At 40.1% G+C, this 27,588-nt stretch overlaps 1 protein-coding gene across 1 annotated transcript in view; it reads right to left on the reverse strand.

The window, feature by feature from the left end:
* LOC115357880 (adhesion G-protein coupled receptor D2) overlaps positions 1 to 27,588 on the reverse strand; it is a 96,364-nt gene that overhangs the window by 33,889 nt on the left and 34,887 nt on the right. The window contains exon 22 of the mRNA XM_030049638.1: positions 25,995 to 26,115. Coding sequence (XP_029905498.1) covers positions 25,995 to 26,115 — 121 coding nt within the window. The remainder of the gene's footprint in view (positions 1 to 25,994; positions 26,116 to 27,588) is intronic.

Here is a 27,588-nt window from a genome sequence, read left to right on the forward strand (position 1 = left end):
TTCAACGGAGGAATCTGATTTCATGTCCCTGAGCTGGTGAGTATCTGCAGTGCTGAAGTGTCCTTGAGCAAGACACTGAATCCCTACCAGATCCAGGGTAGCCATTCATGAGATAATCCTGACCTCTGACCTCGATGTGGACAGTGCCAAGCGAAAGAGAGTTTCCACAAATAGCTTGATGCACTATCACATAATGCATTATCAATATTTAGAGCATTTTCAATGTCACTGTTGTTGTTGAACATAAACTGGAGCAATGTGGGGGTCATGTGCCAGCTCTTCCTTTTCACTAATACCCAGAACTGTTTTTCTTCTTTTACTCAAAATTGAAGGGATTGTTCACCCATTTTGAGAGCTGATATTAAGTCACTCCCCCCAGCTGTTCTGTAGTGGTGCTATCCTCCTCTCATTGTTACTGAGTGCTGGATACTGGCTGAGTGCTGGATACTGGCTGGATGCTCCAAATGCTAACTGTTAGCCTCCTGCCATTTAGGTTGACTTCCCCCCAGCTAACATTCTTCAAAATAACCATCTTGATATACTCAATTATTAAATAAACAAAGTTTGAGTTTGATAGTATGTGGTATAATTTTTATAAAATGAAATGACATGAACAAAGTTGACCATTTATAAAAAAAAAAAAAAAAAGATCCATGGTAGAACTATTATATTTGCGTGGTCTGAGCTCTCTGTGCTGGTGGCTGGCAGGAGCCTGAAAGGTACGTGAAACGTGTAATAGAGGGGTGCCAAGGAAAAGAAGAAGTTAGCCACAGCATTACTAGTATTAGTAGTACAAGTATTAGTACTCTAGAGAAAGTTGTTATTTTTGTCCTGCAACATGTGTGCATGTGTTCAATGAGGAAAACAAAGAAAATGATAGCAAACTCAAGCAATCTACTTTTTTCTCTACTGTGGATATTGCTCCTCTGGCATGGAGTGATACAGTAAGTGCAAAAGTTACTGGATCTTTTCAGATGTTGATTACAGGAAAAATACAATTTTACACAAAGTGACACTTGGAATGTGATGATATGTTCTTTGAGTGGTTTAAGGTGGTTATTCTTCAGAATGTTAGCTGGGGGGAAGCCCAGCTGCAGTGGCAGGAGGCAGTTAGCATTTGGAGCATCCAGTCACTGTCCAGCACTCAGTAACAATCAGTGGAAAACAGAACCACTACTGTCCTACACAACAGCTGGGGGGAGTGAAATAATACCAACTTTTTTCAAAATGCGTGAACTATCCCTTTAAGAAGGCTAAGAAAAACTGTAAAAAGTATTTGCAAATGCTTGATGACCCAGGTCTGGTTTACACAACAGAGTTTGAAGTTAATTTGAGTGAAAACAGGGTAAACTCCTGGGAACTTAATGAAAGCCAGATAATGGAAGTCACTTTCTGACAGACGGTCTGGGTTTTTAGCATCTTAGAAAAGTTCCTTAGAGCTGACCTCTTGGTACAGCTCTACTACAGCTTTCTCTAACACTAAAAACCACAAAGTACACACACTGTGCAAGAAAAATTATCCAGTGGTGTTGCACAATGTCAAAGACTAAAGCCATTTGGACAGGTCTAACCCCGCATCAACAATCCACTCAAAATTCAAACACACAGAGACATTTTTCCTAAATGAAGCTCTATTGTGCCAGCTATTTAATGCAAAAGTTGAACCCTCAAGCTCCACAACACTTCTACACAGAAATCCAGCTATTGCAACTGCACAGTGTCATACATGATCACTATTTAGACACGTCTAACACATCAAAGCTAAGTTAAACAGACACTTTTCATAAATTGTTTTAAGCCAACTACTGAGACCAAAAACCTCAAGTTACACACTTCAAATTCGAGAGGAATTCCTCCATTGGTATTGCACAAAGTAAAAAGTTATGGCTGCTTGGAGCAAATATAACCCAGTGTCAACAATCCAAAATCTACACTGAAGCACACAGAGACACTTTTCATAAATGACATAGCTATACTAGCCTGCTACTTTCTTTAGAGTTGTAGACCACAGACTCCACACATTTTTAAGAGAATTTCATGCATTGCTATTGCTCAATGCCAAAAATGATATATACTTGTCTAACCCTGCATCAAAAATCAAAACACATAGAGATACATTTCATAAATGACGTAGTTCTACTACTTTCCCTAAAGCAGCTGAAGACCGCAAGCTCTGCACACTTAAAAGGATTCCAGGCTTCAGTGTCGCCCAGTGTCAAAAAAATGAGAGCTATTTGAAAAGCCCAATGTCAAAAATCCCAGGCTAAATTCAAACACACAGAGACACTTTTCACAAATAGAGCTATCCGCATCCCTGCTTGGCAAAAAAAAAGGGAGGAGGAGGAAGAAAAATTCTGTCCTCACACCTGGTAGTCATTAGGGAAATGGGAGACAGAAGAGGTTAAAACGCTGTGATAGGGAGGGGGGAGAAAAGAAATTCACACTTCTGCACTGGGACTTGCTAATGTCTCTGACCCCTCTGCGAAAAAACAGTTTAATTAACTTGTATACATAACTTTCACTTTAACCGCTCACGGCCTGTCAAATCAAAGTGCCTGTCAGGGCGGCGGAGCAGGTCGTTGATGCTTTGCAGGTCCTCGGTTCAAATCCAGCTCTGTATAAGTGCTCCAGCTGGCCAGAGAGGCTGGCAGGAAGACACGCAGGCAGACAGACAGGCAGGTTGGTCGATGGGCGGGCTGCCACCCTGTCAGTCTGATGAGGTAAACACCTTGCAGAAGAAAGGCTTTAACACCCAGATTAGCTTTTCTGAAGCCCAGATGGGGAAAAAAATTGAATGAAGAAGAAAAAAGAAATCAGGAAATAACGGCAACTTTTTAGTTCCTCAGTGAGGTTTAACCAAGTTTGAAGAACACAAAAGGCATGAAAGGCAATTAACTCATAATGGAAATGTTCAATCCAAGTAAGAAAAAAAATGAAAAAAAAAAAAAAAAAAAATCATGACAACAGCAACAATGTGCTGTTAATATATAGTAGAGGTGTCTTCAAACTGATGTCAGGAAACACAGCAACATTGCTATCTCTAAGCATATTTATCATCATTATGGATATTAATGCGTGATAAACCTGTGTCAGAAAAAATAACAGGGCCACTTATACCCTTGGATTGATTGCTGGGTTCATTGTTTCTGCTAAGTCAAGAACAGCGATTCATCTTGTGGCATAAGTGGCCAATCAGCAACATTATGAAAACTGATCACCACACTCAGAAATAAAAATGAGTGTTTCTGAATGCTGCCAAGAAGGAGGTGGAACCATGTAAGAATCGTGTAAGAATCAATTCTGTTGCTCATTTAAATGGCAATCATTTCTGCATTCAGGTTTGTTATTGCTCAAATTATGACAGAGAACACAAACCACACTGACTGACTGGACTGGGCTGCGTTTTGATTTTACAGTATTTTTCACTGGGGGAGAATGGGGTTGGTTGACCTTTTCACTTTCCATATAATTCCTCAAATGCACTTTCTGAGATTAAATTTGTAAATTTACGAGAAGACATTAAAGCGGTACATTCACAAGAAAAAAAAATCCCAAATTTGTGAGGAAGAAACTTGAACATTTTGAGATTATATAGTCACAAATTTATGAGAAAGAAATGGGAAAACTAGTTTTCCTTCTACTATGGGCAGAATCACAACCTTGTCATCAGTATCCAGATTTTGAAGAGACATTGCCATGACTTGGGCTGATTCGGAAGAAAACAATATTGTGATTCTGGGCTGAAATCACCAAGATTTCCTTGTCACTAAATATCATTGCAAAGTAGAATTTGATGAGGTCATCAGCTGCAGGCCTGCAGACATGTGTGGCTGATCCAACCTCGCAAAGTCAAGCCATGTGCTTCCTTCAAAAGCATAAGAGAGATAAGAATAAGAAAGATAAGTATTATAAAAAGTATTTTTCTTGTAATTTTGTGAATATAATCAGATAATTCTGGATTTTTTTATTATAAATGTGAGGTTTTTTTTTCTCTTATACGTCTGAAAAATTAGTACCAATATTTTTTAATAGGGAGCAAAATATAGACAGCAAGACATCCAACCCTGTTTTCCCCTATTTCAAGGAATGCAGAAGCTGTAATACCCATGGACAAGTTGTAATATCTGCCCAGTGTCATGAAACAGCATGCACTTCACAATAACACATTTTATAGTGTGGGAGCTGTGTGCATGCATGCGCATGCGTGCATGTGTGTATGTGTCTGTCTGTGTGTGTGTGAGAAGGGTGGAGCTGGGGTCAGAGTTTTCATCCTGTTGTACATTATTAGGGAAAGCAGGTCAGTCATTCTCTAGGGACGTCTATTAGGACTCTCCCTCTCTTTCACGCACACACACGCGCGCACACACACACGAACACAGTTAGCCTGTCACATTGAGGAGGGGACCCCCAGGCCAGCCAACCCCTACCAAGTGTGGAGCTGGGAACATAAGGCAGGAGTTAACACACACACACACACACACACACACACACACACACATACACATACACACACACACACCGCGGAGGCCAGCAGCGACACCAGTACCAGAGTGTGATGGCTCAGGAGAGGAGGGAGAGTTATTAGCTTAGCCCTGAACCACCTACTTAATATAGGGGCCGGCGCTGATCGCTAACAGAGCCTGGCAGAGGTGACAGCTTTTGGCCCTGCTTGAGGAAATCCAATTGAAAAGCAGCCAAGAGGAACAACAAGCCCGAAACAGATGTTGCTCGCTACCACCGGCGCAGCGGGGGTGCACACAACCCGCCAGCAACAAACCACGATGGCAATCCTGACACACACTCATACAGAGTGGACATACAAACACACACATTCACACACAACTGTGCAAAGGAACCAAGAAATATGGACATTGCCCACACATGTGCACATACATAAAGGCATGTAATGCAGTTTTATAACTAACTTTTTTCCTGCGAACATACCAGGGGCCAATTTTAGATACACTCTCTGTAACCTTTTGGAACCCAGAAGGCTATAATTCACCCTCGTAACAAAATTCACTTTACCTTCATTGCTTTACTTTTGTTTTCATTTTTGATTTTTAGGGGGATTTTTCTGGTCGTTTCCTTGTAACTTTTTGCAGTTTCCTTTTAATTTGTTTACTAATTTGCTTATTGCCTTTTTCCCCAGGTTTCTGAAAGGGACCAAGTTCATTTGCTAGGGTTTTAAAGAGTGTAATGCCGTTTCCTGTCTTTCTGCCGTTTCCTGGCGCAAGCGATGTACAGTCACACGGTCACAGTCATACTTTTCTTAAGTCGTGCATATTCTGGAGGCAAAATTTTCATTATCAAGTTCATTTGCCGGATGTGATCAAGGCTGTCAAGAATTGTCCAGTATCCAGGATTTCCTATAGGATAGAATTCCAATGTACGATAGATAACAAAAAAAATAAAAATAAAAATAAAAAATAAAAATAAAAAAGCCCCCTCCCAATCCATACTACACACATGCACCAGAGAGCTCTCCCTCCAGTTTGAAGATGATTTACAGGATCCATAAAGCTCTATCAATCCAAGGTTACCGAGATTTGTCTTTCTTTTTTCTTTTCTTTTTTTTGCAGGGAATCACCAAAAAAACAAAAAGAAAAGAAACACTGCAGCAGCTCAACTCAATATGGAATTAAGAGGAAAACTACAGAGAGAGTTGCCCATTCAGAGGATGGTTTGGACAAACCTTTAGAAACATGTATATCGAGCGGAGGCCAGAACAAAACGGTTTTCCCCCGGAGAATCCACCCATCCATCCACCCATCCCTTCTTTTCAGCAGCTCTGGCGGGGCATCTCAATGAAAACACAACGCACAGGCCCTCAAATCATTACAGCCTCTTGCTCCAATATTAATTGACTTTGGCAAGGCTGACCATGCCTCAGTCATAATAACATTCATTTATTTTTTTTCTCTTTCCACCAACTCCACAGAGCGAGAAAGAAAGGAAGCAAGTGAGAGAGAGAGAGAGAGAGAGAGAGAGGGAGAAAAAGAGCGAGTGAGGGAGGGAGGAGAGGAAAAAAAGGCTAAAATCAATTGTGACATATCTTTATTGCCAGTCGATGACAAATGACGGCACATTTGCCATCGCTCTGGCATTGTGTCAGCGTGTGTCGTATTGATTTTACATCAGACGGACAAATGTTATTGATGAAGCACTCCAGTAACAGATGAGCGCTCTATTTTACTTGTTTTAACGTTTAAATAAACTGGAGTGATATGGGGGGAGGGGGGGCGGGGGGTGGTTATGTACCGACTGGTCCTTCTCACTAATACCCAGGACTGTTTTACTGCTTTTATTCAAAATTAAAGATTATGTTCAGGCATATGAAATTCTCCATAAAAAATGCTTGGCTTGACGTGTCTCAATCAGTTACAAGCATCACTTGTATCGCCAAAACACCTCTTTAAAGGCATAGTTCACCCATATTGAAAAATGTATTATTATTTCACCCCCACACCCCGGTGACACATGTGACACATGTAGGCCGATGTTATGTTTTTTGAGTGAATTTAAGAAGGGGAAGGCTAACAGTTAGCATTTGGAGCATCCAGCCAGTATCCAGCACTCAGTAACAATGAGAGGAAGATAACACCACTACTGTCCTTCATAACAGTACTTTCAGTAGTTTCAGTTTCAAAATGGGTTAACTATCCCTTTAATTCAAATATCATTCGTTTACACAAACCGGGTCTGTTGTGGGAGTGGGGGGAATGTGAAACTATACCCTGAAATTTATCACACTGCACACATATGGTAATGTAATGGGGAGTGGTGGTGGGAGGAGGGCGGTGAGGTTATAGAGAGAAAAGAGTGAACTGTAAACAAACTAGCTTTTAAACAAGACAATTTGGGGTTGCGTGTCTCCGGCGCCAAGCAAAACACAGCCACGGAAAACTGATACAAACTTTTAACACATGGGTCAAAGCAGGAGTCTTTGAACTGGCGGGGGAAAGAGTGCTGCCCGTGCCAGAGAGCTGTTTAATTAAAAATACTTAGGTATCCAACGGGCCTTTCTGGGGCGCCCCCTTGTCAAATTGCATGTGATCCTGCTGTCAATCTCCTGGGGTGTTTTCTAATTGCATAGTTTTCCACTGACAGAGGGGAAAAAATGTTGGAAGAGCGCAGGCCTGAGAAACTGCAGCTGCATGGGGACTGGCGGAATCGCACACATGGACACGTGTACACATGTGCACGCTCACACATACACACAGAATTACATACACACACGCATGCTCATTTACATAATGTACACAAGGAGTTAATAATGTTGGCTGTGTACGTAATTATGTTTACACACACACACACACACGGACAAATGGAGACATAGGCACATATATACAAGCTACATTCAATGAGCAGATACATGGATATACATACATGTGCCCATGCACACACACAGGCACACTCTTTGAAACTTAATTAGCATTGGCTAAACATAGTCTCCGAAGCAAAAATACACAGTGGCTTTTGAGTAACTATGGGCATGACTTAGATCAATCAAAAAACAACAACAACAACAACAAACAGCACAGATACACATATATACATGTGGAAAGAAGAAGCTAGTCACAACATTACTTGCCAGCTATTTTTTAGTACTCTGGAGAAAGTTGTTATTTTTGTTCTCCAACATATTGTAAACTAACAATAGCAAACTCAAACAACCTACTTTGTCTCCGTGGTGGCTACTGTTCCTCTGCTTTTTCTTTCTTTCTTTTTCTTTTTCTTTTTTTTGTATAGGGACTATATTGTGTATATATGTATTATATGTGTTTGCCCTTGGCAATTCCTTACAGGCCAACACACAACTTGCCCAGGCATTCATATGCATGCATTTGTAGCCATGAAAAGGAATTTAAAGTCACCTGAGCGACACACACAAACACACACACAGAAAGAGAGAGAGAGAGAGAGCAGCGTCTGCACAGGAGAATGTCTACAATCGCTCTGCTGACAACACTGTGTTGCAACGCCCTTGACTAACACTGACAAATGGACGCAATATGCAAAGTCTGAGTGAGTTGCGTTTGGGTAAAAACAGGAAAAGGATTGTTCCAGAAACTATTAGGGATGTGTTCACTCTCCTGTTCCCAAGCGGAGGTTAATGGCATGTGCCAAGACATAGAGGTGTGTGTGTGTGTGTGTGAGAAAGAGAGAGAGAGAGCAACAGGGACATTGTTTAGTGTGTTTATGTGTGTGAATTGTTTGTGGGTGTCTTGTCTTATATTATTGTGTTGTATCTGAGACTTTACATGTGTATGTGTGTGTCACTGACTGTTTTTATTGGTGTGGATCCGTGTGTTCATAAGCGAGTGTGAGCCGGTGTGAACTGTCTTTGTCATATTGTCTATGTGACTTTGTGTGCTTCTGTGTGTTTGTCTGTGTTCGTGTCTCTCTGTACTTGTCCGGGTGTGTTTCTGTGTGTGTTTCTGTGTGTGAGTGTGAGTGTGTGTGTGAGCCTGGCCACAGCGGCAGGGTGTATCCATCATGATAAACCGGCAGACTCGGCGACTGTCACATGCAATCACACTTCAGTACGGTTCGCAGGACTTCAAAGTGAAAACGAATGGTAGTTCATCGACATGAAGACTTCATATATCTTCGTTTTTCCCCTCCCTCTCTCTCTCTCTCTCTTCCTCTCTCTCACTCTGTCTCTCACTCTCTTTGGACGATACTTGTCTCTTTTCTCCCGGCCCCCTTTTTCTGTGTGGATCTCTTGTGTTTTTCTGTCTGTGATGCATGATGGGATACATGGATTTTGAGCAAAAAAAGAAATCTATTCTATCCATCATTTTCTATCAGTTCCCTCGGATTTAAATTCACTGGCTTCAAGGCAGAATTGACATTTTTAACGCCGAGGGAGATCAATGATTTCTTCAGATTTTAGCATAAAAAGATTTTCAAGTCGGAACTTTGCTTACTTTCAGTCACAGCTCACAGTTTTAAGAGAAAGGAACATCATGTCCCATGTACTCATAAATGTCTTAAAAAGAAAATGTTGTACAGCAGCAATATTTCCAACCGATAATGGAACAGATTTTACATGACCTTTTGAAATAGTGTATGGGGGAAAAAAATCAAATTGGTTGTGTTGAAGGAAACATCAGTAAAACGTACATCCACTTTAAAAATACAAAGACTAATACTAAAGACTAGATTAGTGCTCGGAAACTTGTCATTGTTCTCCTGTGTAAGCTGGCCATTTTTTAAATACTTTCTAAAGATGAAACTGCACATTGTTATATTCTAATGTTCATATAACCATGATGGAGGCATACATTGAAGAGATAATGTATGATATTTCTTAAAGTTTATGGGGGACAAAATGTGGATGCAAACGTGCAACATCATTTCCTTTTTATGTATCACATCTCTTCTTCACTGAAAAAAACAAGCGCACAATGCTGATCCTGATTCATTATTTCTGATTCCACACATGACAATTAGCGTCAAACTGCTTTGATGGCAAAGCAGCAAAAGAGGGGGCAAAATCTTTTAGGATTCAAAAAGTCCATATGGCCTTTGGCTGTAATTGAACGTGGCAAGTGTTAAATGTGATAATCATCAAATTTGTAACCACTAGAAAGTCAAACGAGGTGTAATAATGCTGCTGCAGCTCTCTTGCACCGCAGCCGGGCTCGCCTTTAATCTACTAATGATTCTGAAATGACACCGGGATAGAAGACACGGCAGAGACAAGGCTAACAGGTCGTTCTCTCCCTCTCTCTCTCCCTCTGTCTGTGTGTCTCTGGCCTGGCCCGGGCCCTGCTCTTGCTCTCCAAGCTGTTTGATTGGCACATGCTTTCACTTAATGAGGGATAATTACTAAGAAAAACAAGTGGGAGACCACATCTGCTCAGTGTAAAAAGAAGTCCAGGCTTGGTGCAATCTGTCAGGGATGGCTTTTAGGGTGTGTGTGTGTGTGTGTGTGTGTGTGAACATGCTCTACCCTCCTTCAGCGGCCTCACAGTCCAACCCAAACCAATCCCCGGCCCTCCCTCCACCCCCGTCCCGACAAGAAGCAGATTAATAAGAATCAGCATGTGGCTGTAAACACACAGCAGGGAGTGTCTGTGTGTTGTGTGTGTTGACGCTGACGTTGGCGTAGGAAACGATCGCGATTATCTGTCGGTGACAAGCTGGGGGCCGCGGCAGGAAGGGCAAGAGGCCAGGGGTGTATGTGTGTGTATGTGTGTGTGAGTGTGTGTGGGGTGGGGGGTTGGGGGCGGAGAGGAGAGGGGGGGTTCAAGTAACATCAACATCCCAATCAGCGTCTGAGTGCCAAGGCTGTTGTTCTCTGGCTCCCATCGCCACTGTGTTGTTTACTTTCACACAGTGCTGGTTTAATGGGAGTGAAATACAGGTAGCAGGGCCCCCACATCTGCATTCACACACACACACACACACACACACACACACACACTGCCCATAAATCAGTTTTGCAGGGGATTTACATTGGCTTGAGTGGCTTCTTAATGACCGGCCCTTGTTCACAGATTGTAGTCTTGATTGTAGTCAAGAGTACAGCTTGTAAATCCAAGCTGCTTTCAAGAGGCTCCACTGGAGGGAATTTACACTGTCCTCCATTTAAATAAATATGTTAACACAGATATTTCATGAAGACATTGTTTAAAAAAATATTGCATTTGAGTGCTTAAATTGAAAGATACTGCACTTTCATAAATCCACTTTTTGATTACAGTTTCAGCTTGGACTGGGCAATAAAACAATATCTGGAATTACTGCAACAAAATGTTTCCTTAGTATAAATATGACCAAAAAAAAAAAAAAAAAACAACTTCAATAAAATGTTGTTAAATGAGTGCAACGTGGGTTCTGGTTTCTTCAGATGTCACAAGGAAAAAACATGCCTTCAACAGTGACATAATAATTATTTCATACATGTGCATACATAATTGATATCAACTGATGCAACATCACATAATCACAACTGGGCTTGGTCCTAATTGGCTTGTATCACTAAATGAGCCTATCATCAGCCAATCAGGGTTCAGTGTTGTGCCAGCCTGTGAGGACTTCATCACTCAATAAATACCTTTTTAACCCTTTGAGACCTGAGCAAATTTACTTGATTTCTTTCATAAACTTGGGAAAGATGGCCATTAGCAAATTAGGAAAAATTACCATAAGTTTAAATAAGTAAGTAAATAATACAAAAAACACCGGAAAATAGCACAACAATGCCAAAAAATCACACAAAAAACTTAACAACAGCATTTTGTTTTAAATTACCATGTAATTATTGAACTTTTGCATTTAAATGGCAGCTCAGCAATGCATCAGATTCCCTTCACAAGCATTTAATTAATGTACATTATTTGCAAAACATCATGAACTTTTTTTTTCAGAGCCACATAGGATATATAAACCTTCACTGTTTCATTTCACCTAAAGCATAATTGCTTTTATATGTTTGCCTTATGTTGACCTATTCAATATTCAGCAACAGCCAAACTGTAAGTTAATCATGTCATTTATAAATCTCTTCATTCCAGACAGTTGAGTTTTCAATCACATAATTTGACAATTTACAAATAGAACAGTGACAGAGACTGTTTATTTGGTTTAACCCCAATGCAGGGAAAAGCAAATAGTTCACATGTAAACTGGCACCGATATTTGACAGCCTTTTAACCCCCTAAACCCTCTGTCAGCCCCCACCTCCCCCCAACTATGGGAATGAAGGGGTTTTGCTTTCTTGCCCTGTGCTGACCCAGTTCTCACTAATTACCCACAAAGTATACATCAAAGCCAGGGGAAGCCTGCACATCTGCTGCAGTGTGGCAGGGAACCAGGACTATCCCTCCACCACCGGCTATCGCACATTTGTGTGTGTGTGTGTGTGTGTGTGTGTTTGCATGTGTGTGTGTGTCTGCTGAGAGAAGAGACAAGGTGGTAAACTTGAAAACAGAATGGGCATTGTTTGGACATGGGTCATTTTAGGGAGTTGGTCCTGACAGAGCTGGCTGTGGGCGGATGGGATGAGATTGGAATGGGACGGGATGCCCCACAATGGGCACACGCAAACACACATTCAAAACAGAATATACACATGCACGCCAGAAAACATATTATTAATGCCATGATGAAAATATACAGCCTGCACATGCTTTCTCCCTCTGTCTCTCTCTCCTTCTCACTCTCTCCCTAAAACACACACACACACACACACACACCCTCTCAGGTATTCTGCCAGCCAGGGGCAGGGTAGGGCCGGGGCAGAGGGGATGGTTTGCTTTCTTATGACACAGGCTATTACTAAATTGAGCTGGCAGGTAATTCTAAAGCAAATAAATGCCAGCAGGCTTAACACAAGGAGAGGTCTTAGGGGTGGTGGTGTGAGCAATGACAGGAATTCTCTCGCCTCTCTTGACAGGAAGCCTATTATTCTCACCGCTTTATTTTCCCAGACCGGGGGAGTTTTTTTTTAAGCGGATCGTACCGATGCTATTTCATCCCCCCTCCCAAAAAATCAGGGCCTTCCTCATCTAAATTCCTCCTTGCTCACTTTTGCTGGAGCACTTCTGCAGCACTAGACTTAATATTTACAATAAAAAAAGAATACAGATTTTTTTTAGCAGCTTCTTTCACAAACCTTTTCTGTTAATTTCAAGGGTACTTAGGTGACCGTATTCAAGGGGGCTTCTCTGTGCAATAAAACCTTGATGTTAATATCTTGAATTAAGCCTCTATCTGTAAGAAAATCCCCCCTTCAAGTAGGCGAGCATAATGTGAAACGTGCAACGGAACCCTAGATGTTCAAACTTTAAAAGATGAAAAGGCGCAAGAAGGGAAAATAAGAACAAGTTGAGACAAAACATGCTATAAATATACTACTTAAGAAAGCCCGTGCTACAAGCTAATTATAAGTGCCATCTCAGAGATGCGTGGTGGGAGTCAGCGCTGACCTTGGCATCCCGTTTGAATATTGTTTTAATGCGGCGGCTGGTAATTGAGGATGCAGTGCAAACACTGGACTCTTTTTCAAAGGGAAAAGTAATTTTACAGGCAGCGGAAATGCAAACAATTGTTTTGTGTATTTATTTGTTTGTTTTTCACCCCCCCACCCTTTTTTTATTATCTAAGAGGCTAATTAAAATATCAGAATATATTCAAAAATCATTTTTGTGATTTTTTTTTTTTTTTTTACCTATATGACTACAGTATTCTAAAAGTTTGCATCACTCTGACAACACACTGAGTCTTGACAGGAAGCATCAGTAAAATCAGTCCTGTTTTCTTCATAATTTTTCTTCAGTCATGATCTTACACTAGGTGTGTGTAGGTAAATACTATAACAGATATGAAATAATTCAAGGATATACTTAAATAAATGATACACTTATTTCATTTAAATGCTGTATTTTTTTCCTTTTTGGAATAATCAACATCATGCTGGCATAAGTCAGTATTTCTAATAATTCTGTATGGGATCCTTTGAGAGTTGATTTGTTATATTTGGTCAGCCATTTGCTTTTATTTCTTTACTAGTTTCAACAGACAAGGATGTCAGTTTTAAATGACTTACTTTTGACAAAAAAATCATTATTATTATTATTATTTTATCATCATCATCATCAGTACTATTATTGTTATTATTATTATCAGTAGTAGTAGTAGTAGTATTGGTATTAGTATTAATAATAAGCATGGTTCTCCTCCCAAAAAAAGAAAAAACAAGAAAGCACACACACACACACACACACACATAGTCCCTCCCCTCCACTGGGGCAGATGGGTGTTGTTTGGGATTGCGTGTGATGTGAGACACGGCTGACTCTGAACAGGGACATGGAGGGAGCGCGGTTCCTGCTGTCTCAAACAATCCAAAATGAAAAACATTTCCCTCCGTAATCTGACCAGTGAGGTTTGCCTTTGTGTGTGCGCGTGTGTGTGTGTGCGCGCACGTGTGTGTGTGTGTGTGTGTGTGTGTGTGTGTGTGTGTGTGTGTGTGTGTGTGTGTGTTCCATGTTCCTGCACGTGTCCTTGTGTGTGTCTTTATTCATGTAAGCACAATATGTGTGTGTGGGCAATATGGGCTGGATTACTGAGGTTTAACCGATACAAGGGTTTGCCAATACTGGGCTTTATCTTAAAAAAAAAAAAAAAAGTCTAAATGAAGTGGAAAATAACTTTTTCATCTAGTTTGAATCTCCACATTATAATTCCACCAATTGTACATATTATCAGCAAAATCTCATAACTTTTCTAATATGAAAAGAATACAGTCAATTCTGGGCATTAAAAATGTAAAATATGAATGAAAATGAAATTTAAATGTATCAGTGTTGATATGAGTGAACTGACTGTTTCTTCCACCAAGTGAGGAATTAAACATTAAATATTGGCTACCATAGCTATAAAATAACAGTCTGTTCATTTAATTTTCAATGCATATTTTATTTATTTATGTAACTGTTCAGTTGTTGTTGTTGTTTTTTAATGAATAAATTTGTAAGTTAAAGGCATCCCTTCAGTGCTCCATTAAAGAGCTGAAAGTACTGATTAGTATTGGTCATAGTGGAGAGTTTTAGATTTCCGTGATGGTGTAAATGCTTTTCCAGAGGCTTTTCTAGCCTGACAAAAATAAAATTCGGACAAAAACACAAAATTCTTGTCAAATTTTGGCAGGGAAATTGTCAGTATTGCTACAAAATATCAGCTACCGGTATCTTAAATACAAAAAATAATGATCAAACCCTAGTTAGAGGTTCTGTTCCCACTCTGAAATCAGTGTAAACATTTGGTAAATGCACACTAAGATGCATATGTGTATTTCAAAGATCTTTTTTTCAGCAGCTCTTATGAATCTTATAAATATTTAAGCCTTAACAGGTGTGAGGCAAAAGTGAAAACTTTCCCATCTGCAGTAAGTGGGAGAAATGCACACTTAATATTACCTTGAGTCAACCTGGAGCGCTGAGGTTGTTTTTAAAAGTGGAATACAGCCATCTCCATACCTGTTTCTGCACAAGGAAACAACACAAAGCACACATCAGAGCATCCATACTGCGCTGTGCACAGTGCCCCACAGCATGCTGATTATTCAGGAGAGATTTACTCCCCACACAGCTGTGGCTGCTGATTTTTACTCTACATTTGTGTATAATCATAATATCTTTCATTCCAACATGAGTCAAATTTATTTCTAAGGCTGGACAGTAGAGCTCAACTGATACATGTTTTTGCTAGTGGGACAGTATTGGCTTTTCATTTTTTAAAAAACAGACACGCATCTGGAAGTGTCGTCTATCTCTGATACCTTCTGACAGACTGATCATATATTTACTTGACATCGAATACTAGTATTTTTGCTGGATATTTCAAATGAATTTTTTGATGATATTGATTGGCACGACATGTGGTTACTGGCCTCAAAATGTTGTACTGGTAACAACAACAACAGATCAACAAATATCTAGATGCCTTATGCCTCACTCTAACCTGAATTAGAGACAAAAATGGTGACCATTGGTTTGGAAGGTAATCATTTTAGATTTTTAAAAGGACAATACCAGAGATTTTGAATGTTGGGCCAATTCACTACAATTTCCCTACATTTACATCGCAACAAACCATTTAGCAAATCATGTGGGGGTACTAAAGATTTCCCAACATATAATCAAAATCCCCTCTGAATTTGTGGTTGAAATAAAGATGTTGCCTTACACAGAACTGATTGGTAAGATGGGTAATGGGTGTCTACAGGGACTATTTTCCAATTTCAAGTCATCAAAACACAGCAGTGCTGCTGCTTATAGGAAAACAAATGTGGATGACTTTACTGCAGTGATGGAATTCTGGTGTGAAGAAAGTTTGAAGTCTCTGAAAGTTCATTTTCATATTGTAGTGGAATGAATGGAAAACAATGGCTGGATATAAGGGAGGAAAAATGATATGGCAGTTCTACGATACAACTGCTTGCTTTGGGAATAGATTAGCAGAAAATAAGTTTATACATTTTATAGTTATTATGCTAAACATGCAAAATTACTGGTATGATCCTTTAATGCAATGTAATCGACCCTGACCATGGTCTTTGTCAGGGAAACAAAAGAAGACGTGACAAAGACCCTGGCTGTGGCCAAAACATTGCATTAAATAGCATTTAGGAGCCTGAATTTAGTGGGGGGACATTTTTCCCTTTTCACTGTAAAATGATTTTGTCCTGCTTGGGTTGGATGTGCAAACAAGCCTGCCTTTTCCTATCATTTCTAAATCACCTGCCATTGTGGTAGAGTGTGGTAGGTACACAGACTAACCATGGAGACAGATCATTCTGTATAACCATGTATAACCAGTCCATGGAGTAAAGAAAAAACTTTGCAAAAAGGAAGAAAAATGATCTGGGAGTTCTAAAATATGACTGCTTGCTTTGGGAAAAGAGTCGAAGAAAGAAAGAGTTCGTACATTTTGTGGATATTATGCTAAATATTCAGCATCATTGGGATGGCCCTTTAACTTTGTGTTAATGCTTTATTTGCATTGTATATTAAAGTGTGGACAACCTCTCAACACAAACCTACATGGATGTATTGAACAGAGTGAAGATGGGGAAATTCGCATCGAGTCCAAGGGTGCTGAGCGGCTCAACTCAAAGCTGCTGATTAATGGTTAGTGAGATAAGACTGGAGACTGATGGGGTTACAGACCCCTCCTCCCAAGCTATATGTCCGTGTGTGTGTGTGTGTGTGTATGTGTGTATCCAGTGACGCAGACATATAAGAAGAAAATACTTCCTGATGTAGACAGGAGAGTTTTGTGCTGTGATAAATGTGGGTGTTTTCTTGCACTTTTTTCCCCCGTGAGAGCCACTTTGACGTTTAGAGCAAGTGAATTTGGCCACCCCTCACCTCTTCAGGGGGCTTGTTGATTTGGGGTGAAAGAAAGGAGTTAAGAAATTAATGTTGTCAGTCAAATATCATTATATGTAGCCTAGTCATGAGTCTATCTATCTATCTATCTATCTATTTATCTATATCTATATTATTTTTTAAGTTTCTTTTTTTAAGTTTTCTTTTTTTCTAATTTTATGATTTTTTTCTAATTTATAATTTTTTTTAACTATTGTTTATTTCTGGTAGTTTTCTGGTCACTTTCTTAAAACTTTTTTAACTAGTTTCTTGCTAATTTTGTCTATTTATATAGTAATGTATGTATGTATGTATGTATGTATATTTATATGATAGATTTTTCTTAACTCATTTTTTGGTAATTTGCTGGTCCTTTGGTGACAAAAGTAACCTTTTTCTAATTTCTTGCTCATCATCTGTATTTCTTCTTCTAATTTTATGATAGAGTTTTGATACTTTTTTGTTGCACACAAGTAATTTCTCTGACCATTTTCACCCTTTTACTAATTTCCCTCTAATTTTCAGGTCATTTCTTGGTAATTTGCTCATCACTTCTTTCCAATATATCTGAAAAAAAAAAAAAAAATACATTGGTCTAACTTTAGCCCTAACCCTGCCATGAAATGCTTTCCCCATTCAACTTAATTGGGAATAGAACCCTCAACCCTGGCAGTGTTAGTCCAATCTTCTATGCAATGAGTTACAGGCCGAAGGGAAAAACACACACACACACACGTACACTCAGAGAGAGAAACACAGCCATTCAAACAGTCTCTTCAGATGTTGTCAAAGCAGTGCTTACCCACACAACAAATCTCCCATACAGCGAAAATCAATAAGCAGAGCAACACTCTATTGATCATATCTATGTCTTGGATACACTCTGATGTCATGCTCCGCTGGCCGAGGTGAAGCTGGGAGGGGGTCTGGCCGCGTCCCTATCGATGTTAACAATATTCATATGCACCGTTCCATAAAGCCTTAAGCTGCACTCAGCCTGTGCGTTGGATAAAAGGCTACTTTTCCAGTCAATCTTCCTTTGTGTTATCGGGCGCCTAATATGGCCTTTGAACAGCCTGCCGTGTATCGACAAATTGATCAAATCCCCCATGTTTGACTTGGGAGAGCAGATACCTTCTTATGGAAAAAATGCTGTAATATGGAAAAAGACTGATACAGACTTGTCTGTCAGTAAGAAAAGATGTGGGAATTTCAGGGCATGATGCAGGACATGATGCTGCGGTGCCGTGCGATAATGCCAGCTGACAAAATTTGACGACTTATAAAGTCTTTTGTAAAGGTGAAGCTGAATTTTCACAATGTGCCCTTTAAAACATGTCACCACTTAAAGCCATTGACATCAGAGAGTGGTTTCAGTTGAATGCTGTATATTAATACTCTGCTAGTGCTGTGTCTTTTCAGTTCAAATCACTAATATGGAGCTACTGCATTCCTTATACACATTTCTTTTGAAAAGTCAGCCCTGAATAAAAATGATGATTTTCACTATCTAAAGCCCCACTGAATGACACTGGAATCTCATTACCACTCTGCGACCTGTTCATTTCATAGGAAATGAGAAAACATAATTGTCATCAGTTCCCGTGACATAAAAGAGCTTTATGCCACATGTATGAAACGGCTTAAAGAAATACTCTCATTGATTTGTCCATATTTCCAAAGTGTGATAATAATGACAAGAGGCAGGGTTGAAATGCCACTGCCCTCTAGAGGCCACAAGCTGACATGACAGAGAGAAGCAGATAGCAGTCTTGACAGATACCCTGCCTGCAAAGTTGCCAAAACAAAACGCAGCAGCTCGATCGCACCCTCAACAAGCCGCCGATTCCCTCCAGACTGAGGAGGACCGCTACCCTAACATTTTCTTTCCGACTCCCTAACTTCCTTCACCTGTCGACTTTGTTTTCTCCCTCACCTCCAGTACCCACCCCCACAATCTCTCTGTCTCCCTCTCTTCCTTGGCAGCTCAAAGTTATTGATAGTTTGAAGTTATGGGCTAATAATACGACGGACACTGCATGGGCAGGAGCCCATTATACCCAGGTAATGGATGGCGCGGGGGGTTTGAATGACATTGCCCAGAGATTGGATGACGGAGGGTGGAGCGATTTATGGACCACCCCAAAGCCCCCCTCCTTACCCCCCCAAACACACACACACACACACACACACACACATGCACACACACACACACACACACACACGCACACACCTCACACCATGCTATTTATTTCTAGCTTGATAAGAGAGCAGATGAGGCATGCCTGTATTTATGGTAAAGAAGTTCATAAAACTACTGGCTGAGAGTGGGGAAAGTTCGATTCGACTCAGGAGGAACAGCAAATCAACTTCAACTTCCAAGTTGTCACAAACTATGCGTCGTGTGTATGTGTGTGTGTTTTAATGAAAGCTTACATGGCTACTTATGTGTCGGGTGAATTTGCCAGACTTCTCAAATAATTTCTAAACCCACTGTTCAATTTTCAAGGCACACAGATGTTGATCAGCGTCTTCGATGACAGTGACTGCCCTGCAGCCAAAAACATTCTGTCAAGATATAAAAGCACTTTGCTGAGAAAAGTCACTTTCTTCCCTCATGATTGATCCCTCCTGTTTAGAAGTGTACTTGTTGCAAACACACAGTTTTCAACCAACAGTGTACAAGCTGTTTGAAGTGAAGACTGCTGCATCAACCTTGTGTGTTTTTGCATTTTTTTATGTATTTATTTATTTATTTTTTATGAAAGCTTACATGGCCATTTATTTGTTGGGTGAATTTCACATACTTTTAAAATAACTTATTTTTTTATTTTATTTTATTTTATTATTATTTATTTATTTATTTATTTATTTATTTTTTCATTTTAAAAGTGCATGGATGTGAATGAAAAAAACCTGATGAATTAATTTTTATCTCCCCTCCTTAACTGGAAAGGAAAGCCACTGCGCTTGGACAGACTGGTGTGTGATCCAAGACACAACTCCTAAATCCCAAAGGATGGGGTCACATTCAAATTGAAGCAAAGCATATTTACATCTTGACATCAGCTTACACTGATAACAAAAATGTTCTGTCAAGATGTGAGAAAATTCACCTGTTCTACACCTTCATGAATTGAAGGTATAGGACACACATATACACACAGAAATGTTGCAAAAACACTGTAAATGCTGTTCTGAAGCATCTATCAAAAACAAGTTATTTGCATGAATTCAAACATTAAAATAATGATCATGTTCAAATTTGGCTGTGTGAATATACTAGTCCAAATATGTCACTTCAGCACAACTATAGCACAAACCATGTAAAAACAAATCAAATTGCAACTCAAACTTGAAGGTGAAGCAGCGATGAGGAGTTAGATGTCCCCAACAGATAACTAATAAAGCCTGAAATAAAAAAAAGTATTGTTTTCCTGATTTCATTCCAACTCTGTGTTTGTTCATCACGGCCTCTTTAGGTCTCCACTGAAAAAAAAAAAGAATAACAGCAACAGCAGGGGCGCTTCAGACGAAGCTGTAAAGAGGGAAGAAGAGGAAGAGGGAGGGAGTGCAATGAAAAAGGCTTGTCAACATTATCTGTTTTATTGATTTAACAGTAAAGCCTAGCCGCTTAAGCTTTATGTTGCTTTGGCTGGCCCCATTGAAAATACAACAGCTGCAAATAAAAAATGATTTCCTTAAAAGTTGTGTGTGTCTTGTTATTTTTATCTTCTTATCGCCTGCCTGCCTGCCACCTCAGGTTTTGCATGCATTATCGTTAAGGTTTCATGCATTTCATCATATTTATGGGAAGCTGTAATGTGACTGTGTTCAGCCTCGCTCTTCCTCCTCCCAAAGGAATTGACGGCATTGAAAATGGCAAGCTGGTCTCCTCTACGGCAAAAGCGCTCTGTTACAGTGCAGGGAACTAATTAACAGATAAAGAGGACCACCGAGGAAGACACAGAAAAAACTGCTCTGCACTCAAAAAATAATGTTCAGACTCCTTTTGTGCCTGGGCTTTTCTGTGTTTAGGCAGAATGTTGAAAGAAACATGCACAGCTCAGATGGTCCAGCACTCAGCTTCCTGGCCATGATTATTAGTGATAAACTGGGGTGATGATTTTTAAAGGATATAATGTAGAAAATAAAATTTAAAAAAAAAATCTGTTCTACCTCTGTCTTTAACTCTCGTGTCATTGTTTAGCACTTCTGTATCACACATGGCCATAACAGGCCATGTGTGATACAAATGCTAACTGTTAGCCTCCTGCCATTCAGGTGGACTTCCCCCCAGCTAATATTCTGAAAAATAACTGCAGCGATCAAGATGTTTCCCCTGCGTTCCCGAGCTGCTAAGAGCTCAGACTTTGTGACTCACCAGCTCACTACCTCGCTGTGATTTCCATGTAAATGCAACACTTCCTCTCATTCCTCACAGAACAGCTGAAAACAGAAAAATAGATCCACATTTGAGTCAGAGAGCTTTGTCTGGAATGGAATTCCTGTCTGATTCCACTGAAGTTAGAAATCCAGAATCCAAGCGCTTGTTTTTGGTGTTATTCCAGCATATTACCCAATGAATTAATTAAAATAAACAGCCTTGTATACCTGCACAGGTCCCTCATAGTACAATATAGGAGAGACTCTATAATAGTGAACCTGAAAATAGACATTGTATAGTGACATGTTGACTAATGTGGTTTTCATAAGTGCCCTCTGACCATTTTGAAGTCCACAGAGCTTCAAAAACAACAACATATGTAAAGCAGGTCAGCCCAGGACAATAAGCTTCTCGTAACAAATAAAAACAAATGCATAAATAAATACAACTACATAGTAAGCATGAGCAGTGTTAGCCACCACACAAGAGATAGAGCACCACCTCCAGATATTCAAACTTCATAAAATAAAATCTAAGGGAAAAAAGACGTCACAGTCCCGCCCACACTATTTGATTGACAGGTGATCTGTGAGAAGCATGGTACAGAAACACCACGGCAACAAGCGCTTAGTACCAAAGACGGAGACAAAATATGAAAGAGTCAGAGAGAGGCCCAGCACTTCAAGTGTCACTACAGCAGTATGTTGCGTGATGGAGCCTGGCAGGCTTCCTGCTGTGTGTGTGGGAGCTGCTCAGGCTGCTCAAAGGCCCACTGTCAGCCACTATTATGCAGGAGCAGCTGGTTATTACCAAGGGCCACACACACACACACACACACACACACACACACACTGACGTTTCATTAATTTAAACATAGACATGGGGTGCTGTTGACCAGGCTGACCTCCCATACACACACACACACACACACACACACACACACACACACACATCTACAGACAGTATATATGGTTCGGCTTGTTTAATTCATTGGAGGACTTGATTATTTCCAGCTAATTTAGCACGTGATTGCTAGCTGACAGTGGAATAGAATAGAATAGAATAGAATAGAATAGAATAGAACAGAACAGAATAGGAGCAGTATACAATACAATATAATAGGGCCAATACTAAGGCATCTTTCCAACAAAATTAACTTTGCACAAAAAGTAAGGAAATTTGTGTTTGGTAGATTATTTCTTTGTTGTAACAATGCTTCTTGGCAATAAATCTTATACCGTTGGAATGCCTGTTGATTTCTCTTTTAAATGGTGCCACATTTGTAAGGAACATGCATTTGTGGGATGAGCAGCAAAGCTGAGTATGTGGGTTGTGCCCATGAAAAATTTGCCAAATCTTCTCTGCCAATGCCAAACAGCTGATTCTGCCATTGACTCTTTTTTGGTGTTTGGTGAATGGATGATTGAAGTTTGAAGTAACAAGACATATTGGCAATTTAACAATTTATTCACTTAACAAACAGGAGCCTCAGTAGCATGTGGAAGAACCATAAACAGCCACAACAGCCTGGCTCCTCCTCCTCATGCTGGTCACCAGCCTGCTCACACACTGGGATGGCATCCCATTCTTCAACCGGCATTTGTCTCAAGTCAGCCAACGTGGTTGTGTTGGTCACTCTAGCATGAACAGCAGCCCAAGCTGATCCCACAAGTTTTCAGTGGGGTTGAGGTCAGGACTGCTGGCAGGCTATTCCATCCTCTCCACTCCCAAATTCTGGAGGTAGTCTCTGATAATCCGCGCTCTGTGTGGGCGAGTGTTGTCATCTTGGAGGATAGAGTTCGGTCCCTGACAGATTGCCACTGGTTGCAGAATCTCATCTCGATATCTCTCTGCATTGAGATTGCCTCCAATGATGACAAGCCTCGTTTTTCCAGTGAGGGAGATGCTGCCCCACAGTCAGCAGCACCTGGGGGTACCAGAAGCTCAAAACAAGAGTCAATAGCAACAGCAAAATAAGCTGTTAGGCATTGGCAGAGAAGATTTGGCAAATTTTTCATGGGCGCAACCCACATATTCAGCTCTGCTGCTCATCCCACAAATGAATGTTCCTTACAAATGAGGCACCATTTAAAAGAGAAATCAACAGGTATTCCAACGGTATAAGATTTATTGCCAAGAAGCATTGTTACAACAAAGAAATAATCTACCAAACACAAATTTCCTTACTTTTGGTGCGATGTTTAGAACAGAATCAAACAGATCTTATCGCCACTTTCCCATAGAACAGAACAGAGCCGATGTTATAGCTTCTTTCCAATAAAACACAAGAGAACAGAGCAGAGAATAGAATATTGTTACAGCCTCTTTCAATGGAGAAGATCTGTTTTGAATAGAATAGACTAGAACTGTATTGAACAGAGGATTATACTACTTACTTATACTACTATACTACTTATTTCCAGTAGTATAGAATAGAACTGAATTTATAACCACTTCCCAACAGAATAGAATATAACTGCACAGAAGCTGCATAGAATAGAACAGAATTGAACAGAAGAGAAGAGAAGAGAAGAGAATAGCACAGAAAAGAATGGAGCTAATGTTATTGCCACTTTCCAATAGAATAGAGACAATGTAAAGGCCTCTTTGTACTGTAATAATAATAATAATAATAATAATAATAATAATTAAACATACTGAACATTAAAAATGTGCAGCAGCTGAGCTGAGCAGCAGCACAAAGCAGACACTGTGTGGAAGAGCAGAAATCCTGCTGGTGTGTAAATATGTGTATGCGTGATGCCAAGCTCCGCTGCAGCACTGTGACTTCAGCCTCTGCTAACAAGAACCCAGAAAAAAACCCTTTCTGCATTAATTATTGTTGACATGGAAAAAAGTGTAATTAGATGTGTGGTGGAAACAGAAACTATTTATAGTGACCGAGGGGCTTTCGCTTAATGATCAGACTGCGGCTAAAACCTATTGATTTTCTCGTTAAATATACAGCTCAATTAAAGATACAACTGATTAAAAAGACTACTACAAATTGCGGCGGCAGATCCGGACGCACCAGGGAAACTGGGTAAAGCGGGCCGCCCGCCACAATTACATGATTCACCCGCTTTCCTCTGCGTGTTCTTCCTCGCTGCAGAGCTGGGGGAAATGCACTTACACAGGAATGAATGTTTTTCCATGTGAAAAGTGATATCTGTCAAAGTAAAGGATATTTATGTTTGGATTCTCAAGACCAACGATCCTTGTGATAAATGTATTTGCTAAATTTTTTTTAAATATATATACGAAATCTATATATGTAACAAATTAAATGTTTATTATTCAATATAAATTTTCATGTATTTTTTTCAAAGCTAATTTCATAGCTTTAGAGTAGTAGAGAGTCATTATAATGGGGAATGATATATTTTGATCTTTCCTTGCTATGTGAAATAAAGGCATTTTCATCTTGGTGTGTTTGACATTTGTTTTTTTGTTTGTTTATTTGTTTGTTTTGTTGCAGGATCCTTCTGGTTCTGACTGCATCTTAATGTATATTGACAAAGACTTCTCATGCATAGGTCTAATCTATTTAAATTTTGATGTGCACCAATACCATTTTCATACAGGATTATTTAATCTTTTAGGAAACACTGCGGTGTGTCACACCAGCACATCTTTGCTGAAATTTGAGACGAAATGACATGTTGCAGTCTGGCACTAAAAGCACTAAAACCCAACGCTGATACGCTGCACAACAACAAACAACAATAAAACTGACCTCTAAACACACGTTCAAACAATATGAATCCACTTTGCTTGTTAAAATAAAGCACCTGTTTAACCAGAGTGAGGCTCTGTTTTTCCCATTCCACCTCAGCCTTGTCGCTGACAAATAAAAACCTTGACAGTCTGTGTACCCTCACCGAGAGAGAGAGAGAGGACGGCAGAATTACAATGTATAATGGAAAACCTTTCCGTTTCACAGGGAAGAATGGAGAAAGAAAGACAGAAAAGAAAAAGAAACTTTGAAAGTCTGAGGAACCGTGTTGGTTTTGAGCTGCTCAAAAGTTTCAGCTGCGGAGGCAATCGATTTGTCTTTCTCATTACAACAAAGCGACGGCTGTTATCGAGACAAAGCTCAGAGAGGAAAAGTTGCATCTCTGTTAGTGGTGGAGAAAGTTGTGAAAGATGTGTGTGTGTGTGTGTGTGTGTGTGTGTGTGTGTGTGTGTATGTGAGTGAGTCTGTGTGAAGGGGGGATACGCTATTCTATGTGCAGTTGCATGGGCTATTTGTTACAAATTATCACGTTAATTGTTCAGACACAATGTGCCATTTTGTACCTCAACATTCATACCAATGAAGCTTATGTGAATGTGAATGTGAATTTGAGAGAGAGAGAGAGAGAGAGAGAGAGTGAGAGAGAGAGAGAGAAAGAGAGAGAGAACGAGAGTTCCATGCATGTCCATATTCTTAATGATCTGCTTTTTATTTGTGCCTGTATTTCACTTTTGTCAGGTAAAAACCTTGTATCTCAAAAGGTATTGACTTTTCAGGAACTAAAAAACAGCCTAGTTTGACCCCCATGGATCTTTTTGCAAGAAGGTTTCAGAAATCCAAGGGATGTTCAATTTTGGACTCTGAAAGCAACTGAAAACATAAACACAACCAAATTTGGAGTTACAAGGTTCTCACGTAATGACAACGATATGTCTGTGTTCGTGTGTGTGTGTGTGTGTGTGTCTGTGTGTGTGTCTGTGTATACCTGCAGAGAGTTGAGGAGAATGAAGATATAGGCCATAACAATGGAAAAGGGCACCAGGACACCACATAGCCATGTCAGTCCCAGGATGGGTAGCAACACCAACACTGCTTTCACCGCAGCCCTGCACACACACACACACACACACACACACACACACACACACACATTCACAAAAACATACAACATGAATGTGCACAAAGTACACAAGCAGGTATACACACATAGAAACACACAAACATGTTTGCACAAGGATACTGAAAATATGCTCATACAAACACAAACACATGGATACACATACATACAGTACAGATGCATACAGATGCGTTTATGCATACATATGCATGTATGCATAAACGCAAAGTATTACCAGATAGTTTAAGCATGTGCACACGCATCACATGCATCCACTCACAGAAACACACACACACACACACACACACACAAAAGCAGAAAAGCTCCCTTAAAATTGGCAGGACAACACAGCAAATAAAATGCTGACAACCAATCCTGAAAAACCCCCTCCCTTCCCCTGCTTTTGGTCCTGACTCCAGCTTTCACAGCTTTTCGGTTGCTTTCTGGACTTTTCGGTTCTGTTCCAAGCACAACAGCGTGCGGCTGGGCAGGCTCACAGGGTGACAACGTCTCACCTTAAATCCACCTTAATTCTGTTTGGGGTGGAATTAGCTTCCCGCTCAGGTGACCGCCAAACCGCACCAGCTGTGTGTGTGTTCGTAGATGTGTGTGTGTGTGTGTGTGTGTGTGAGAGAGAGAGAGAGAGAGAGAGAGAGAGCGGGTGGTGGGCCCTAGTTTATTCAGCGGAGGAATGTGTTTGAATTTCCACACTGGCTGCCACCCAGGGACGCCCAGCGGTTCAAGGCCTGCGCTGAGATCCCTCCACAGTGCGGCTACTGTGAGCCCCGGTGGGCCGAGGTGGTGAAACAACATTTCTACTCTAATGTTGATTTCCACTGATGGGACGGTACACAGGCCTGCTGGGCAAAGCAGCTGGATCACACACAGGGGAGTCCACACATCAGTCCTTACTGAAGTGCAAAGACAGCAGCCAAATAAGGAAGTGAGTGCAAAGACTAAGATGAATCAATTTATTTTATAGCGGTGTTCCCAAACTACGAGTCATAGCCAGTCTTTCACAATGTAATATATTACATATTACTTATTAATGACATTTATATGTTGATGTTTTTCTGTTTTGTGGTGGCATGGAGGGAGCATTTTTCATAAATTCAAAATAAACACTTTGATTGTAACACATTAGTGGACATAAGTAACTGCAATAATATTACTGAAATTTTATTGGATAAAATTTGGATAAGATTTGGTAACATGTTATATTACTTAGTTACTGCGAAAAGTAGCACAGTAATGCATTTGTTATGATGTGTTATCCTCAACACTGGTCCTGCAACCCTGTGTCCTTAAAATTATGTTCCTATACAACTAAACAGCATTCTTATATCAAATTTTGAGTGAAATGGTTTGTTTATCATGGATTAGGCTTGTTTCTGAAGTATCACAAATAAGTTTTTAATTAACATATCTTGTATATCATGTCTTGCAACATGTTCGACAGTTT

The sequence above is a fragment of the Myripristis murdjan genome, chromosome 4 (assembly GCF_902150065.1).
Source record: "Myripristis murdjan chromosome 4, fMyrMur1.1, whole genome shotgun sequence".
Classification (NCBI taxonomy): domain Eukaryota; kingdom Metazoa; phylum Chordata; class Actinopteri; order Holocentriformes; family Holocentridae; genus Myripristis; species Myripristis murdjan.